The sequence below is a fragment of the Squalius cephalus genome, assembly GCF_949319135.1.
Source record: "Squalius cephalus genome assembly, chromosome: 7".
NCBI classification, from domain to species: domain Eukaryota; kingdom Metazoa; phylum Chordata; class Actinopteri; order Cypriniformes; family Leuciscidae; genus Squalius; species Squalius cephalus.
Genome location: NC_137128.1, coordinates 34,717,950 through 34,729,383, shown reverse-complemented (window position 1 = coordinate 34,729,383; position 11,434 = coordinate 34,717,950). Strand labels below are relative to the sequence as shown.

Below are 11,434 nucleotides of genomic sequence, written 5' to 3'. Positions count from 1 at the left end.
ATACAGCCTTGGTGAGCAGAAAAAACATTAAAAAAATCTAAACCTTGAACTGTAGTGTAAATATAATGAAATAATTTGTAATCTAATGTACAAGTCTATGTTTTAGCTCCTAAAGTGGCTTTCTCAGCCTCTCTGTTGACCTCTTTTGGACCACAAAGCGTTGGACCCTTTGATGATTTACACACCCTGATTTACAAACACATCTTCCTCAACACTGGAAACGCCTATGATGCAAATACAGGTGAATAAATTCATATAGTGTTAATATCTCTCTGTAATTTTTTTATAATGCTCTCATTTGAATGTATCTAATTAACCTTTGTTCGATACAGGAATCTTCACAGCACCTGTGAGGGGAGTGTACGCATTCAGGGTTTTCTCAAAAGCGTTCGGAAATCCACTGAAAGCCGTTACCGCAGGCCTGTTTAAAAATGACCAGCATATCATTTCTACACATGGACACCAAGAAGGTGGTTTTATCAGTACTTCAAATGGAGTCTCTCTGCTGCTAGAAGAAGGGGATAAAGTAAAAGTAAATCTCTATCCTGGCCAATGGATTTTTGACAATGGAGAACACCATCACAGCACATTCAGTGGACATCTGCTTTTCCCCATGTGATCTTGCAGATAGTTCATTCACCCAAAAAGCTTTTCATACATAAAGGATGTACAATCCTTAAAAAAAAAATCAATTTACTGAATATAACTAAATATTAAATCAAGTGGTTGTCATTTTCATATAATAAAAACAAAGCAAATATTCTTCATATCATGGCTTATTTTAAGGCAATAGTATCATTAGTGCAAAATGCTCCATGCATGTGAAGTAAATGAAAATGAACAGAATGCAACATTACAACTGATTAAAGATTACGAACGTACAGACTATGAGGATTTCAACCTTTCCAGGACAGGAAGTACAGTTGACCCTGCGTATCTCCGCAAACAAATTCCTTGGGGTCTCGGGGGTTCACCTCCAGCACCTTGACAGGGCCTCCACACACAAACATGCCAACCTAAGAAAGGCAGAAAATGAGTGGGAAACAGAAATTAAATGGAATATACACTGGTGGAAGTGATTGCAAACCCACTCCTTCAATATAAGAAAAAAATAAAAGAAATAATAAAAATACCTGTTTCTTAGTGTGTTTGTCCCATAGTTTGACGGATCTGTCATAAGATGCTGAGATGATGAGGCTCTCTGTAAGCCGCAGTACACTCACTTGGTCTGTGTGTCCCTATAGAGACCAGTCAACAGCCACCCAATTTATCAGCAACCCATGCCTTCATGACTTATGATCATTATTATCTATCAGGAAAGCTAAAGGATACTTGCCGGTTTTCTTTCAGTCCAGGAGGAAATATTAGGAGGCTGGTTGAACCATATGTTCCCTTTATAATCACCACACACAATAAAGTCTAAAAAAAAAAAAAAAAAAAAAAAACACGATTTGAAAACAACCAAATCAATCATCAAATCATTTATCAGTCAAGAACAGTTCACATAATGACCACTAAAAAGGTCAATGGGTCATGGGCATGTAAAAAATTTTTTGTTGTTAAAATACATTCTCTTAACCCAGTTTATTGTTCATTAAATTCTATTTGTATGGCATTCATGGGTTTATCTTCCCCAAAATTGTAAACATTGAGCCTCCCAGGCACTATCAAAAAGATGAGCGCGGTCCTCTCAGATCTGCCAGTCTCTGTCTAGGTTATAATGTTTACTACTTTGATGTGTCCAGTGTAAACAGCCTCAAACTGTTGTGAATATGGTTAATAGTAATTTATTCTAACAATAAAAGAGAGAAATGGACTTGAACAGATAGCTCTCTTCACATTTTACTGACTTTCTGACAAATTGATTCATTTGTGCTATACATTAAAGTGTAGGAACAAGTGTACCATTTTGCATTGCTGCAGCTGTGATCCGGGAGCTAATCTGCCCAGCCTTCCGGTTTGCAATTCGCAGCTGTTCAATCTGTTCCTTGCTGGGTTTCTCCTGCTGCTGCTCCTCCTCCTCCTGCTCCTCCTCCTGCTGCTGCTGTTTCTCCTGCTGCTGCTCCTTCTCCTTCTCCTTCTCCTGCTGCTCCTCGCACTGCTCCATATTCTCCCACATATTCTCCTCCTCCTTCAAATCCTCAGGCGTCTTACCCACCGCATCGTAACAAAAGTTTAAGTAGTACCATCGATTTGGATTTATAGACAACTGAAAGACAGACCGTTTCAGATCATTTAGTTTTCAGACAGTTTTTACAATGTCAGTGTCACATGATAATGATAGATGAACTTACAAGCAATCCAATGTACAGTACACTCTTTTTCTGTCCCAACAGCCAAAAGCTCTTGTTATCATTTGGCACCATGCCAATAGGACGTACATCGTTCTTCCAGCTACAACAAAACACATATTTTTTATTATCCAATGAAGTAATGTTATCATTCACTGTGCATGTGCCACCTTGCACCGAAAAAAGGCTTAACAGAAGATTGTAGGACATCTTTTCTATGTGTAAAAATGATGTGGTGTTTATTTACGAATAAGTTTGTTTGATCGACGAGCTAGTAGAGATCACATCGAAGACTGATCCATTCACACATACTCCGATCAGACAGCCACAGTAGAGCAAAGAGCTCACAGGAATCTTCACTTTGTATGAAGACATCTTATTGAGTCTGGAAGAAAATAAAACGTTGGCCATGTGATCCATGTAATCATGTGATTCCTTATAACAAGCTGACTCCTGCACTAAGCATTGTTAAATAGGCAATGAGAAAGGGCATGTGACCGAAACTTTTTTCATTAATCTTGCAATTTTTTACTTTTTTTTTCATTGTTAGTGTGTGCAGGCTTTTTTGCAGTGCTTTCCTATTTACAAAATAAAATCCACACATAAAATTGTGTGAAATTGACAAGCATTAAAATAGCTACAGACAACCACTCAGGGGTGAAGCAATCATTATATCATCCTTTATAAGAGCTTGCTTTAGCCACAGTGTGTTTTATGTTTATTGAACATAAAATGACACTGGCTGATATAATAACCGATACATCGCAGAAAATAAAATCTGTACTATTTTTATTTTTATGTAAATTAAAAACAAAACACTAAAATCATCCCTTTAAAAGTTTTATACATACACAATATTATTATGAAATAACAAATATTATTTTGCCTGTAATCACACTGCTGAATTCAAGAGCAAAATGCGTTTTCAAGACTGACATGAAGATGTATTTATAGTAAACAATGCAAAAAATCTTCAGTGATCTTATGTTGACAAATCTTTTGTCAAATTGTTTACCCTCTTATCACCACCCCTTGTAAAAACTGGCTTTGCTTGAATCACGTGATTGACGTTCTTGGTTCAAAATGGCACATTTCTCTGAAAGGCAACAAGTTTGCAAAACTGAAATTGAAATATGAAAGTGAGGAGGGATAAAAGTTGATACCTCACAAAGCACTTCTTGGTATCTCTCTCCAGTTTCCAGACAATTACAGAGCAGTCGCTGCAACCCACAGCAAGCTGATCCTCTGGCATACCGGTTACTGCACATAAGCCGCCATCACTGACCTTAGTGCAACACACACAGAGGCGTTCATTCAGAAATTTCCAACCGAAAGAAGGTAAAGTTATTTTTACTAACTGATCAACAATAAATTCAGTTCCCAACCCATGATTACCTTCTTCCAGTAAACCACTGAATTCTGATGCCATATCTCCAGTCTGCCTGTGTCATAACCACAGACCATGAGGTCATCAGTATCAAGGAAGCACACAGCTCTGACACTCCCTTTCTGGCAAGGAGGAGCTTCTGTGGATGATTGTATATAAAAAAAGTTATGTTATTAATGCCAATCAAATGATATATTTGGATGTACAGCTGTAGTTTAATAAGAAATTGCCAGTGGTGGAAAGAGTACTAACAAATTGTACTTAAGTAAAAGTATTGCTACTTAAGTAATAATTTACTTGAGTACAAGTAGAAGTACTGAAAAATAATATGACTCAAGTAAGAGTAAATAAGTAGTTTGCTTAAAAACTACTCAAGTAACTACGTTACAAAGTACTTTAGTATTATTTTTCTATTTTTACCCAAAATGGGGAGATGATAGCGATATGGAGCGCTAAACACTCTCATGTCAATTCTGTTTCATTCATACTGGAAGCCCAGTACACACTGATTCATACATCGCGCAGAAAGTCCACAAGTGAGATTCATAGAATGATTCACTTATGGCGTTTCAGGAAATGTCAATATGGATATAATAACATGCAAATAGAGATGAAACTGAAGACAAACACATGATAGCAATAATATATCTGTGTTCATCAAGCTATCTCAGGTATTTTCATAAGAATGATGTATGTCTTTAAAGGGATAGTTCACCCAAAAAGGAAAATTAGCCCCAGATTTATTCACCCTCAAGTCATCCTAGGTGTATATGACATTCTTCTTTCAGACGAACACAATCAGAGTTATATTAAAAAATGTCCTCTTCCAAGCTTTATAATGGCAGTGAATGGCTGGAGAAAATTTGAAGCCCAAAAAAGTGCATCCATCCATGATAAATGTGCTCCACTTTTACTCCAGGGGGTTATAAAGGCCTTCTGAAGTGAAGCCATGTGTTTGTGTAAGGAAAATACCCATATTTAAAACTTTTTTTAAACTATAATAACTAGCTTCCACCAGACGACCATACGCATCGATTTACGGTGGAAGACTAACCCCTGACCCAACACACAATGTATATATATTATAGAAGAGCAGCTTCAGCCCTATTTGTTTGAGCCGCGAGAGGCGTCTAAGCTCACGATACTCCTACAGTACATCCTACATCATACATGTGTCACAGGTTACTCTTGTGGCGCAAGTCAATTTGCGTAGGATGCCTCTGGCGGAAGCTAGTTATTTTAGATTATAAAGTTATAAATATGGGTATTTTTCAAAAACCCATGGCTTCGCTTCCGAAGGCCTTTATTAACCCACGGGAGCCGTGTGGAGTTTTTTTTTTTTATCATGAATGGATGCACTTTTTGGGGTTTTAATTTTTTTCCAGCCATTCACTCCCATTATAAAGCTTAGAGGAGTCAGGACATTTATATTAATTAATATAACTATTTGTCTGAAAGAAGAATGTCATATACACCATGACTTGTGAGTAAATCATGGGCTAATTTTCATTTTTGGGTGAACTAACCCATTAATGCAATGCTAATCAACATAGCATGTATTATAGAATTTAATAAAATAATATATTCTCCTAGATGAAACCACAGAAGTGATTTCAAGTAATTTTGATTTCGAAGCAAAACATCATATTAAACTCATAAATTGTAGTTTTTGACGGTATGTTAAGCAAACATACTAGCACATACTAGCTTTCCCTGTTGTCAAGAGCAAATGTTTATTACTAATCTTTAAAAGTAAGTCCAGGTAAGATCATTTGAATCATTTCATAAAGCAAAGAAGGTTAAGTGAAAGGTCTGATAAAAAAGAGAGAGATGTAGTAGGCTATGAATAAAAAAGTGTCAGTAAAAAATTAAATAAAAAATAAGTGGGGTATAACATGTAAAATTAAATGCTCTTTTTTTTCCTCGACTATTGCTATAGTAACGAACTACACTTTTACATGCATCTGATTGACAAATAAATCATGCAATCTCATTTCACTGTTGTTGAGGGTTTTTCAGCTTTGTACAAAGTTTGCTTCGTACATTTAGTTTAATTGTATTGTTAAAGAGGGCGAGCTTTACCTTTCAATTGAACTGTGTTAATGTTTTCAAGACACTTACATTGTTCTTGCTCTGTCCATGCAATAACGGTGTCCATGTTATGAGCCGAGTTTTTTATTTACTTCAAATTCTCAGTGCTCTGGTAATATCAATGGGATGACCCATTTCAGGATTTGCCATAACTACATTTCAAAATCAGAATATGAGCATAGCTCACACTTACATTCTCTAAAATATGGAAAAGTTAGCGATACAGATTCTAAACACGAGCGCCAGTGATTGAATGTCAAAGCGCGGTTTGAACGCCAGGCCCACCAGCTGAACTGGAAGTTTTGATTGGTTTTGCACCCGAGTCAGACCTGTCTGTTATTGGCTGAAGCGCTTTCAGAACTGTCTGTTATTGGCTGAAGCGCAGGGCTGAGGGCTCAGCCTCCACCGCACCTCTGACCGCACGCAGTAGTTTGAAAAGTGTTTGTGAAATGTATCCTCGCCCTGTATCTCCGTCGGCAGCAAAGTACTCTGTACTTTTGGTGAAAAATAAATGTAGCGAAGTTGAATACTTTATTTTTATTCTACTCAAGTAAAAGTAAAAGTACCACAATTTAATTATACTCAAGAAAGTAGAAAAAATCGAAAAATCTACTCAAGTACTGTAACGAAAGTATTTGTAATTAGTTACTTTCCACCACTGGAAATTGCAATGTTGTCACCGCTTATCACATCAGTTTAGATTCTGCTTTTGTTCACTAACAGAATGTTCTGAGGATTTATGTGACAGTTTAGTTGAGTAAATTGGGAACAACCATTTTGCCGTACCCATTGCCGTGGTAACATTCCATGACCTGAGGGAACGATCCACAGAGACAGTGAGAAACTCCGGCAGTCCGGCCTCTTTGCACACTAAAGCTTGGATTTCTGCACTGTGACCATGCAGAGTATTATGATGATGTACCTATGAAAATGTAATTTTTGTGAATAAATTAGCAATGCACTGATATAAAAATCTGACCGATGCAGGTAAGATGAGTTATTTTCATTCTATGGCCAATAACAACAAATGGCCAATATTAAAATGTTATACCATTTTATCAAAACAAAGTAAAACTAAAACCAGTTGTTTTAAATACTAGAAGTTAATTTAGGCACCACACCATTATACATAATGAAAATTATTTATTTATTTTGAGATTTGCTAAAGATTACATTTATCATTGTTATTAAATTATTAAATTTGAGCACTTTTAATAGCTGCAAAGATCTAAATTTACGTAAATATAGGGGAAATTATTTTATAATCAAATATACAGTATCAACTGATCAACAATACGGTAGCGATATATATTATGCATTCCTAGAATTAATCTCTGGGAATTATTTAAAATATCTGATTTGCAATTAATTTTATTTAAATAAAATATAAATAAATGATTAATGAATAAAATACAGAAGTGAGAGTTGGTTACCTGCAGTGGATGCCAGAGTTTAACAGTTCCATCTTCTGATGCAGAAACTACCAATAAGTCTTCTGGTTTTAAACTCTCTCCCAGATCTGTGTGCAACAAATGGTTTTGCTAAGAAGGTTTGTTTAAGCAAGATACACTATTTAGATATCAAGCTTCTGTTTGTGTGTAAATTTGTGTATTAGTCACAGTACCTGGCTGAGAGACAACAGTGCAGTGATTGAGACGGGACTTGTGGGCCTGGATCCTGGTTACTTGTATACCTGATTCCCACTTCCAAACCATTAGCAGTCCATCTGTAGAGCCTGCCACCACATGATCCTCCTAAAGTCATTAAAAATTACATAAATGTCAACAGGTTCCACTTATTGTGTATTTTTGTGACCTTGCTTTAAGGTGCAACTGCCTTACCCAACAGCACAATGTGCTCAAAGATGAACTAGACAGGATCTCTCTCAGCAAACTTCCTGTCTGAATATCCCACATCCGCAGCTTACAGTCACTGGAGCAGCTAAGCTGAGGTGTAAGAGTTTTGCATTTGGTTACAGACACACAGAGTCAGATGTTACTGAAATGAACTAACTGCCCTTTTCAAATGGATTTATTACCACTGCAGTTGATGTCCAGGCACATCCCGTAATCCAGTCTCCATGGCAATGGGAAAAAGACTTGGAAAGAACTGGAGGGGAGGAGTTTACATTCCATATCATCAAAGCCTAGTGGAAGAGATTATGATAAAATATCTTGTGAGAGAGATAGTGTATTTTCTTCCATTTTTTCCAGTGTTAGATGTGGAGTGGACCAAGTACCTGATCTTTCCCTCCTGACAGCAACTCTTTCTCATTAGGACTGAAAGCAAGGCATGTGACCCCTCCATTGTGACCTCTCAGAATACACATCACCTTAGGGTCGATCCAGGGCTTAGAAGTCAATTCACTCTTCAACCACAGAGCAATAGTGAAGTCATCTAAAACAAAATTACATTTTTCAATAAAATAACATTTTAAAACATGAAATAAATCAAATTTAAATTTCTAAAAACTACTCAGTTGTCTAAAAATGGCCACCTATAATGTGCAGTATGAAATGAATATTCATTCTGAGATTAACTAAAGACTACATTTTAGTGTTATTAAATTATTAGTGCTTTTAAAGAATAACTTTAAATGAGTGTTAGAAAAGATAATCTAAATGTAAAAATAGGTTGAAACGAGCATGCAAAAATTAAATATCCAGTATGGACCAAAATCAATCGACAAAATGTTTTGTGTTTACTGACCAGATGCAGATGCCACACAAGTGGAGATTTGAGCCAGAGCGAGAATAGCTCCCTTTTGCACGCCAAAAGATCCTACTGACACAAGGCTTTCCGAATTTTCTCCTTGCCTTTCCCAGACTCTGAGACGATGGTCCATGCTCCCAGACAGCAGCAGCTCTGTTCCTCCTCCCTCCATCCACATGAGGCAGAGCATGGACACCTGCAGCTCCTCACTGGCCCAGACCTTCTCTCCTACAGCACAGAGCATTTTGGGATGGGTTCTACTTCTGGTTACTCACAGTCCTCTCCATTATTTTTAAGTTATTAAGTGTGGATTGTTTTTTGCACTTAATTTTGTTCATGTTATGGCTTTTGAGAACAAGCGAGATTGAGAAGCAGTTTGAATATATGAGCTCCAAGTATTTCTGGATGAGTACATTTGTAAATGCTGGATGCAAATGTTTATGTACCTGACTTCAAATTGAACATTTTGATACCATCTCCATGGTAACCCACAGAAGCGTACCCACTGGCCACAGCCACACACAGAGCATTAGCTTCATCTTCATTTCCACTTCTGGTGCGCTTTTGTTGCTGCTGCAATACTGTTACCTGCAAATGATGATTAATTAATATCATCCTTATAGGCACTCAAAAAAACATTTAAAAAAAACAAAAACAAAAACAGTGCTATAGTTGGTTTATTAGATGTGAGATACATACAGTATATTATAAGTAGAAAACATAATCCAATAACATGACATGATAAAGTTGATTACATTCATCAGTATTTGCACACAAAAAAATAAATAAAAATAAAATAGTGTGATTTAATATTTGAATTATCTTCATAGGCCCCTAAATTAGAAGTTAAATTAACAGGCCTAAACATAATTTAAACATTCAGGTATGCAAGTGCAGAAAAAGTCTGTTTGGAGTCTGTACATCAAGCAGTTGAGGCTGAATTCATTGCTGAATTTAATACCCATTATACTATTTATACTGCTTATACTACTTATAAGTAGCAATTCTAATTTAAGAACATGAAAGTACCTTTTTCTCTCCCAGTACAGCGACAGATCGCCCAAGACCACCGGACCACACATTAACCTGGACAACAAAAAAATACCTCAATATGGAGTGTTTTAGGATGCCTGTTAGAGTGCAAAAAAAAAATCTAACAATTGAAAATTAAGAATGTAAGACCATAGTCCTCACCACACTGTCATGTCCAGCGCTCAGCAAAAGGTTTCCTCCCTGCAGGAAGTTCAGTGACTGCGTGGAGCCGCGGTGAGCATGATAACTGCCCACACAAGCAGCTGCTGCCACTGACCAGAGCCGCACTTCTCCTGACAGACAGCCTGAGCACAATATGGAGGAGCAGGGAGAGAAAGACAGACTCCGCACTGAACTCTGATGACCTAACAGAGTCTGAAAAAGAGAAAGCATTGGGAGGAAAATTAAGTTTTAGTATATCAGGCATAGCAACATATCTTTGGAGTTGTTCCTCACCGTAACGTTTTTCTGTTCAAGCCAGTTCCACAAACGAACAGCTCCATCCCAGCAGCCCACTGCCAAGAGCTGGCCCTCAAGGTCAAAGTTCACACAGTTCAGGGGGGAGGGATTCATGAGAGAGGCCACTTCTGTGCTCTTCTGCGCTGACCACACCTGAGTACAGCCAAATAAATGATGAATATGTCAGAATAGTACAACACCACACTTATTTCAGATTTTAAATGATTTTTCCTTGGTTTTACCTTTAAGTTTAGGTCTAATGAAACGGTAGCAAAGAGTTTTCTGTCTGGACTGACATCACATCCTGTGATCTTGTTGGAGTGGGCATTCATGTGGGCAGTTCTTAAAGTGACAACGAAAAAAATAAACCGAAGATGACAAAGCTGTGCAAAATTTTCTATGTAAATTGTACATTTGAGCCAGAAAAACAAATTACCTGCACCCACTCGCAACATCCCACACCTCCACCTGTCCATCAAACGAGGTTGTTGCCAAAAGCTCCTCCCCAAGGAAAATACATCCAGAGATGCCATCACCACTGCTCATCAATGACTTCACTTCCTGTTTGAAAAAATAATGTAAAAAAAAAAAGCCAATTGTGATTGAATTATCCTAAAAATGCCGAAAATCATAGTAGATGTATGTTTAAATACGTTTTGAACTAATACCTGTCCAGTCTCTGTATGCAGAAAGTGAAGTGTTCCCTCTACGGTTCCCAGTGCCACAAGTTTTCCATCAGGACTCACCACCACACAACTTGGCTCAGAGTGGAAGGTGGAAACCAGCTCACTGAGCAGAAGAAACAATTAACATACACAGACAAATTCTAGATAAACAACCTTTGCACATAGTGGTGTCCAGGAAGACTGAAACCACATTATTAATTGAAATCTAATTCTAAATCTAAATTCTAAAACTAAAAACAAAAAAGAGATTTTAGGATTTTCTTTATAAGTGTATAACTGTGGGTCAGCCAGAATTAATCTGAAATTCTGAATTTGAGAAGAAAATGCTATTAATCAGACACAATATTAGTACCTGACTTCTTTTTGTGCTGCATCTGTGAAGTTTAGACATTTTACAGCATGCACCCCTCCATTTCTTGTCATGCTTTCAGCCCACAAGTGTGCAGAGCTGTCACATGGTTCATTAAGAGCTGTTTGTACGAAGAGAGCGGGCCATTGAGAGAGGAGGAGGCTGTGGCGCTTCAGAAAACTGAGACAGTCTTTAAAATCCTTCAGGTTATCTGAAAAAACACACAAATTTGGTATAGGTTTACCGCGAAAACTATAATTTGTAGTTTCAGTACATATTAAGATCATGAATTCATTTTGAGATCTTTTTAAATGTCAGTGTTGTTGGGTTTTCATGAACATACAATAATATAAAAGTAAAATACCTGCTGATTTTTTGGATTGCAGATGATCGGTCCCATATTTTTGGTCTAAATGGATAAAATGAT

The 11,434-nt window shown here is 37.1% G+C and overlaps 1 protein-coding gene across 1 annotated transcript in view; it reads right to left on the bottom strand.

Moving 5' to 3' along the window:
* Nucleotides 1–499: 499 nt before the first annotated feature.
* Nucleotides 500–11,434, bottom strand: part of LOC307161250 (telomerase protein component 1-like) — a 31,091-nt gene continuing 20,156 nt past the window's right edge. Inside the window, 24 exon segments of the mRNA XM_079875874.1 lie at nt 500–1,016; nt 1,134–1,238; nt 1,337–1,419; nt 1,906–2,209; nt 2,295–2,394; nt 2,539–2,676; nt 3,455–3,576; nt 3,687–3,817; nt 6,556–6,691; nt 7,203–7,288; nt 7,394–7,523; nt 7,611–7,715; nt 7,808–7,915; nt 8,009–8,166; nt 8,479–8,709; nt 8,928–9,069; nt 9,511–9,567; nt 9,676–9,888; nt 9,970–10,125; nt 10,215–10,314; nt 10,409–10,533; nt 10,641–10,761; nt 11,011–11,218; nt 11,372–11,416. Of these exon segments, the coding sequence (XP_079732000.1) occupies nt 897–1,016; nt 1,134–1,238; nt 1,337–1,419; nt 1,906–2,209; nt 2,295–2,394; nt 2,539–2,676; nt 3,455–3,576; nt 3,687–3,817; nt 6,556–6,691; nt 7,203–7,288; nt 7,394–7,523; nt 7,611–7,715; nt 7,808–7,915; nt 8,009–8,166; nt 8,479–8,709; nt 8,928–9,069; nt 9,511–9,567; nt 9,676–9,888; nt 9,970–10,125; nt 10,215–10,314; nt 10,409–10,533; nt 10,641–10,761; nt 11,011–11,218; nt 11,372–11,416 (3,224 nt within the window). The 3' untranslated portion in view covers nt 500–896.